The 7,979-nt window shown below is 30.9% G+C and overlaps 1 protein-coding gene across 1 annotated transcript in view; it reads left to right on the top strand.

Annotated features, from left to right (window-relative positions):
* LOC120348859 (dynein regulatory complex protein 1 homolog) overlaps positions 1-616 on the top strand; it is a 6,604-nt gene extending 5,988 nt beyond the window's left edge. Inside the window, exon 4 of the mRNA XM_039431098.1 lies at positions 517-616. Within this exon, the coding sequence (XP_039287032.1) occupies positions 517-616 (100 nt within the window). The remainder of the gene's footprint in view (positions 1-516) is intronic.
* The last annotated feature ends 7,363 nt before the right edge of the window (positions 617-7,979 follow it).

The raw sequence follows: 7,979 nt of genomic DNA, 5'->3' as shown, positions 1-7,979 counted from the left end.
ACTGATATAATTATGTTGCATTATTGTGATAGACTCACTTACCAAGCTGATTAGCTTCAACAATTAAACTCATCTTCTATTTTTTGGATTCATGCTCTACCTACAGTATCGTATTAATCTGCGAGGATCTGAATGGCTAAGCAAAATGTTAATGAAGTCATTGATAAGTGATCTATTCTCCATTATCTCGTGTTTCTATGTCATGGATGTTCATATTGATCCAACTCTATTAAAATTAAGATCCTTATATTCATCCAACATTCAGGCTTGGTTTCTATTTTCTAGGACACTTATTGAATCTATTTGGCCACTAGACCTATAAATTTAGTGTCCATTGGATTTGAAATTGTTTCATCTGGTCTCAGTTACACTGTGGTAGTCTCAGTCCTCTTTTTTTTTCTCATAATAGTCAAATATCTGCTCATTCGTAACTTAATTTCCCATCAATTAGATGTGTCCTAGGAACTAGGCGTATCTAATTTTGTTATATTCTTAGTTAATTTTGTGATTTTTCAGCTTGATGGACACCCATACAAGCAGTGAACGATCAGAAGATCAGTCTGGTATTCTCACACAGATAATGAACAGGTCACACAGCAGTGAATATGGTTCATGATGTTGTTTCAGAAGTTTCTTCGGGAATCAGAAAGGATAGGTAGGTGAATGAGATACTATTTTCGGAAGTGTCGTAATATATCTCTATCTCAATATTGAAATTTAAAAATAGAAAAAGATCACTCACCAATAGGCGAGTCATAAATTGTCTAGGCTAAGAGAGATTGAAAATTTGGTGCATTTATCAGAATATGAACAATATATAAACAATATTTTCATATGAGAGTATAAAAATCAAATCTCCCTCTGCTTAGCAGAGGGAGATTGTGTGATTGAAAATAATAATATTGAAATTCCGTCAATAATATTTTCAATACTACAATAATAATCGTAAATATCGTACATCTTGGTTTGAGTTTTAATATTGAAGACTTGAGAGGAGATGGAATGTTTCAGGAGTACTACCTATACAGAGTGGGTGAAAAGTCCGAGAACGGCTTAATATTTCATACACAAAGATAATTTGACGGTGGGTGTGATTATTTATTTATTTATTTATTTATTATTATTTATTATTTATTTATTATTTATTTATTTATTTATTATTTATTTATTTATTATTTATTTATTGTATTTATTTATTTATTTATTTATTTATTTATTTATTTATTTATTATTTATTTATTTATTTATTATTTATTTATTTATTTATTTATTTATTTATTTATTATTTATTTATTTATTATTTATTTATTTATTTATTTATTTATTATTTATTTATTTATTATTTATTTATTATTTATTTATTTATTATTATTTATTTATTTATTTATTTATTTATTATTTATTATTTATTTATTTATTTATTTATTTATTATTATTTATTTATTATTTATTATTTATTTTTATATTTTTATTATTTATTTATTTATTTATTTTTTATTTTTTTATTTATTATTTATATTTATTTATTTATTTATTTATTTATTTATTTATTATTTATTTATTTATTATTTATTTATTCATTATCATTTATTCATTCATTATTCATTCATTATTTATTTATTATCATTCATTCATTCATTCATTCATTTATTTATTTATTTATTCATTTATTATTTATTTATTATATTTATTTATTTATTCATTTATTTATTATTTATTATTTATTATTTATTATTTATTTATTTATTTATTGATTTATTATTTATTTATTTATTTATTTATTAATTTATTTTATTTATTATTATTTATTATTTATTTATTTATTTATTATTTATTTTTTATTATTTATTTATTTATTCATTTATTTATTATTTATTTATTTATTTATTAGAACAGTCACAAACACGATATTTGGAAAGAGAAACAGGCAATTGCCCAAAATTTCAACTCCTTGATTTTGGCACATAAATAGTCCAAAGTGAGGTTAAGTTTAAAATTCTGTTTTCACCAAAGATTAACACTCAGAGAATACGTATTCGAGATATGACTGATGAATTTTGAATTTTGAAGGGTTGATAAGAGCCAGAAATAACACTGAACAATCAGCTGGTACTTTTAAAGATCAAAAAATTTTGAATTTCGAAGGGTTGATAAGAGCCGGAAATAACACTAAACAAAAAGCTGGTACTTTTGAGAAAGATCAGCTGGTACTTTTAAAAATCTTTTTCACCAATCATGAATTGGATTCTAGGCCTACACTGCGACGTTGCAATATCGTAGGCCGCGGCCTTCTATTAGAGGTGGCTATGCTTCATCACTACAACGTAAGTCACTCTTTCACCGTTTGAGGGGTTGGGTTTCATGTTATATTCCGTGGCCTCTATCTGTATGCATGATATCTGGCCTATTGTAATCATTTCTATCAACTAACAATAGGTGGTAAGCTAATTTAGTTGATTGCATACAAAATCAATTATTTATAACAATGTAAAAGCTTTTCTGAGAATAGCGCATATCCAAATGTATGAAACTTGTTCTCCGAAATCAATAATTATAAATAATCCAGTAATACTGACAGATATCCAACTTGCAGGCATTAGGAGTGAAAGATGTAAATGATGTGTCCATCTTTCAAATTATCTTGACCCGTACTTGGAGTGCTCAACCTGTCAACTTGGACAACAAGTGTCAGAGCAGACCAGCGCAGAGCAGCATTTAGTAGCGAGCTCTGTTGAAAGAGGTGATGGTGTGTGAGTATTCTATTCTCTCAATTCAAAAACCAATCCCAGAAAAGAATTGTTGAAAGTTGAATTGCATGATCAAGAATCATCATTGTTTTTTTACTAAAGGTTTGAAACCTGTATAATTTGCTGATTATCTCCAATGTAGGCCTGTTATTCTAGTTTACAATCGATTAGGCTATTTTACTTCAATTTGTTGTTGACAATATTCAATTGGTAATTTAATCTTTCTCACTGATATAATTATGTTGCATTATTATTGTGATAGACTCACTTACCAAGCTGATTAGCTTCAACAATTGAACTCATCTTCTATTTTTTGGATTCATGCTCTACCTACAGTATCGTATTAATCTGCGAGGATCTGAATGGCTAAGCAAAATGTTGATGAAGTCATTGATAAGTGATCTATTCCTCCATTTATCTCGTGTTTCTATGTCATGGATGTTCATATTGATCCAACTCTATTAAAATTAAGATCCTTATATTCATCCAACATTCAGGCTTGGTTTCTATTTTCTAGGACACTTATTGAATCTATTTGGCCACTAGACCTATAAATTTAGTGTCCATTGGATTTGAAATTGTTTCATCTGGTCTCAGTTACACTGTGGTAGTCTCAGTCTTCTGTTTTTTTTTCATAATAGTCAAATATCTGCTCATTCGTAACTTAATTTCCCATCAAATTAGATGTGTCCTAGGAACTAGGCGTATCTAATTTTGTTATATTCTTAGTTAATTTTGTGATTTTTCAGCTTGATGGACACCCATACAAGCAGTGAACGATCAGAAGATCAGTCTGGTATACTCCTAATAGAAAAAAAATCAGCTTACTATTTATTTTAACCATCGTAAGACCTTCCTCTGTCAAATTTATAGTAAGAAGTTGAGAATAGGAGAAATTAATAGATAGATAGAATAATGTCTTTTATTTGCACTTTATAACATTACAAGTGATGTGGGCGAAGTTTATTTATTTATTTATTTATTTATTAGAACAGTCACAAACACGATATTTGGAAAGAGAAACAGGCAATTGCCCAAAACTTCTTCAATTCCTTGATTTTGGCACATAAATAGTCCAAAGTGAGGTTAAGTTTAAAATTTCTGTTTTCACCAAAGATTAACACTCAGAGAATACGTATTCGAGATATGACTGATGAATTTTGAATTTCGAAGGGTTGATAAGAGCCGGAAATAACACTAAACAATCCGAAAGTTTCAATAATATTGAAATAAACTTGAAAATTTTGAGCAGAAAAATTAAAACTGCTATCACTGCAACTATCAGCTGATTTTTTTTATCCAACTTGCAGGCATTAGGAGTGAAAGTTGAGGCAATAAGAGCCCCATCTTCCACTTAACCCACAAAGAGGCCGCGAGATGTAACATGAGCCTTCGACCCCCGACACATCAACACATGAGAATCGTCAAATCTGATTTTTTAATGTGGATGAAATGGGTGGGGGTAAGAGATTGGTCAGTCCGTTTTCGGCAGCCAGTATCCTCCCTTTCAACCATTCCTACACTGGCCGTGAGCATGCAGAGTGAGAGGGGATGATGTGTAAGAGAGAGGCATTCCCACCCCTTCATCACTACAACGTAAGTCACTCTTTCACCGTTTGAGGGGTTGGGTTTCATGTTATATTCCGTGGCCTCTATCTGTATGCATGATATCTGGCTATTGTAATCATTTCTATCAACTAACAATAGGTGGTAAGCTAATTTAGTTGATTGCATACAAAATCAATTATTTATAACAATGTAAAAGCTTTTCTGAGAATAGCGCATATCCAAATGTATGAAACTTGTTCTCCAAAATCAATAATTATAAATAATCCAGTAATACTGACAGATATTCAACTTGCAGGCATTAGGAGTGAAAGATGTGAATGATGTGTCCATCCTTTCAAATTATCTTGACCCGTACTTGGAGTGCTCAACCTGTCAACTCGGACAACAAGTGTCAGAGCAGACCAGCGCAGAGCAGCATTTAGTAACGAGCTCTGTTGAAAGAGGTGATGGTGTGTGAGTATTCTATTCTCTCAATTCAAAAACCAATCCCAGAAAAGAATTGTTGAAAGTTGAATTGCATGATCAAGAATCATCATTGTTTTTTTACTAGAGGTTTGAAACCTGTATAATTTGCTGATTATCTCCAATGTAGGCCTGTTATTCTAGTTTACAATCGATTAGGCTATTTTACTTCAATTTGTTGTTGACAATATTCAATTGGTAATTTAATCTTTCTCACTGATATAATTATGTTGCATTATTATTGTGATAGACTCACTTACCAAGCTGATTAGCTTCAACAATTCAACTCATCTTCTATTTTTTGGATTCATGCTCTACCTACAGTATCGTATTAATCTGCGAGGATCTGAATGGCTAAGCAAAATGTTAATGAAGTCATTGATAAGTGATCTATTCCTCCATTTATCTCGTGTTTCTATGTCATGTATGTTTATATTGATCCAACTCTATTAAAATTAAGATCCTTATATTCATCCAACATTCAGGCTTGCTTTCTATTTTCTAGGACACTTATTGAATCTATTTGGCCACTAGACCTATAAATTTAGTGTCCATTGGATTTGAAATTGTTTCATCTGGTCTCAGTTACACTGTGGTAGTCTCAGTCTTCTGCTTTTTTTTCATAATAGTCAAATATCTGCTCATTCGTAACTTAATTTCCCATCAAATTAGATGTGTCCTAGGAACTAGGCGTATCTAATTTTATTATATTCTTAGTTAATTTTGTGATTTTTCAGCTTGATGGACACCCATACAAGCAGTGAACGATCAGAAGATCAGTCTGGTATTCTCACACAGATAATGAACATGGTTACACAGCAAGTGAATATGGTTCATGATGTTGTTTCAGAAGTTTCTTCGGGAATCAGAAAGGATAGGTAGGTGAATGAGATACTATTTTCGGAAGTGTCGTAATATATCTCTATCTCAATATTGAAATTTTAAAATAATAGAAAAAGATACACTCACCAATAGGCGAGTCATAAATTGGATAGGCTAAGAGAGATTGAAAATTTGATGCATTTATCAGAATATGAACAATATAAACAATATTTCCATATGAGAATATAAAAATCAAATCTCCCTCTGCTTAGCAGAGGGAGATTGTGTGATTGAAAAATAATAATATTGAAATTCCGTCAATAATATTTTCAATACTGCAATAATAATCGTAAATATCGTACATCTTGGTTTGAGTTTTAATATTTGAAGACTTGAGAGGAGATGGGAATGTTTCAGGAGTACTACCTATACAGAGTGGGTGAAAAGTCCGAGAACGGCTTAATATTTCATACACAAAGATAATTTGACGGTGGGTGTGATTGGGGATCCCACTCAAATTGAAATTACTACTTTATTATGACTTTAAAAATCTGGTCCACCATCTTGGATCCGCAAAATTTCGAATGCAACTTTATTTTTTAATGGGACATGCGATACGCAGTCATGATTTCGATACGGAAAGAAAAAATGGGTGACGAAAACCGCATATCGATATCTCACACCGTTCCGAAGTATTCACATTATTAATCAATACCACTTATATATTTCATTTCTGATTTGCAAGGTATTGATTAATAATGTGAATATCCTCCAAACGGTATGAGATATCAATGGGCGGTTTCCGCCATTCATTTTGTCTTGAAATTCCATACAGAAATCATATGCGTTGCATGACCACCTTTTTATGAAAAAATAAAGTTGCATTAAACATGGCAGACCAGATTTTCAAAGTCTTTTCAATTTGAGTAGGATCACCAATACCGGTAGAACCCACCTTGAAATAAATTTTTTTTATGAGATACTAAGCTGTTCTCATACTTTTTTCTCCTCTTTCTGCTTTGAATAGTATTGATTAATAATGTGAATATCTTCGGAACGGTCTGAGATATCGATATGCGGTTTTCCGTCATACATTTCTTCTTGAAATACCGTATCGAAATCATGTATCGCATGACCACCATCCTATTTAAGAAATAAAGTTTCATTCAAAATTGCGGATCCAAGATGGCCGACCAGATTTTTAAAGTCATAGTAAAGTAGCATTTTTAATTTGAGTAGGATCTCCAATCACACCTACCGTCAAATTATCTTTTCCTACAGTTACGTTGAAAAGTGGCCATTGCTGCACTGATTACAGAACGCAAAGAATCACTTTTCCGCTCTAGTGCGGGAATAGTATATTTCGCACCTAGGGCCGAAAATATGACTTTTCTGGCTCGAAATCGGTTTTCAAGTCCGAGGCCGTAGGCCGAGGACTAGAAAAGATTGAGAGCCGGAAAAACATTTTTGCCCATGGTGAGAACGTTATTTTTCGCCACACAGAAAAATAAACAATATATATATTAGAATAATTGTCTATTATAAGCACTTCCGAAAGCAAAAGTGGAAGGTCATAGCTCTAGAAAATCTGAGGTAATCTGAATATCAGGAAATTGTCCAAGTATTTTTATTTTTTATTCTGATTTGTCTAAATAACCTAAAAGATTATGTTCAATTATGTAAGAGGTTGAATTTATACTTTTTATTCTTCCAAATGACAATAAGATGATATTATTATAAATTTTTTTGATTCTTGAATAATAAACACAAATAATGAAAAGTTTTTTGATCAGCTGTTTTAGCACACTTGAAATTTGGCCAATCTGGATGTCAACAATGCTTGTTGTCGTCGACTTCGGGAGTTTAGGTTAGAAGTTCTATCCTACTCTGAAAATCGAATTTGAATAGTTTATATATCTTATCTGTTTTTCATTCATCCAAATAAAATGATAGTATGTTATTGCAGAATACTTATTCAATTCTAGAAGCATAAACTGATTCCATTTTGTAAACACGTTCACATCAAATCAGAATCAGCTGACTTCAAGGTTATTTTACAGCCCTAGGGCCGTAAAACTTTTACCGGCCTGGTCAGAAAACAATCATTTTCGGCCTCCATATGATGCACGAAAACCAGCTCATTACATCCAAGTGGGGCGAAAAAATTTTTTCCTTGAAGTCAGCTGATTCTGATTTGATGTGAACGTGTTTACAAAATAGTTTATGAAACGGAATCAGTTTATGCTTCTAGAATTGAATAAAGTTTTTGCAATAAGATACTATCATTTTATTTGGATGAATAAAATACAAATAATGAGATATTATAAACTTGAAAATTTTGAGCAGAAAAATTAAAACTACTATCACTGCAACTATCAG

This window comes from Nilaparvata lugens, chromosome 1, assembly GCF_014356525.2.
Source record: "Nilaparvata lugens isolate BPH chromosome 1, ASM1435652v1, whole genome shotgun sequence".
In the NCBI taxonomy this organism is placed as follows: domain Eukaryota; kingdom Metazoa; phylum Arthropoda; class Insecta; order Hemiptera; family Delphacidae; genus Nilaparvata; species Nilaparvata lugens.
This window is presented reverse-complemented; position numbering and strand designations above follow the sequence as displayed.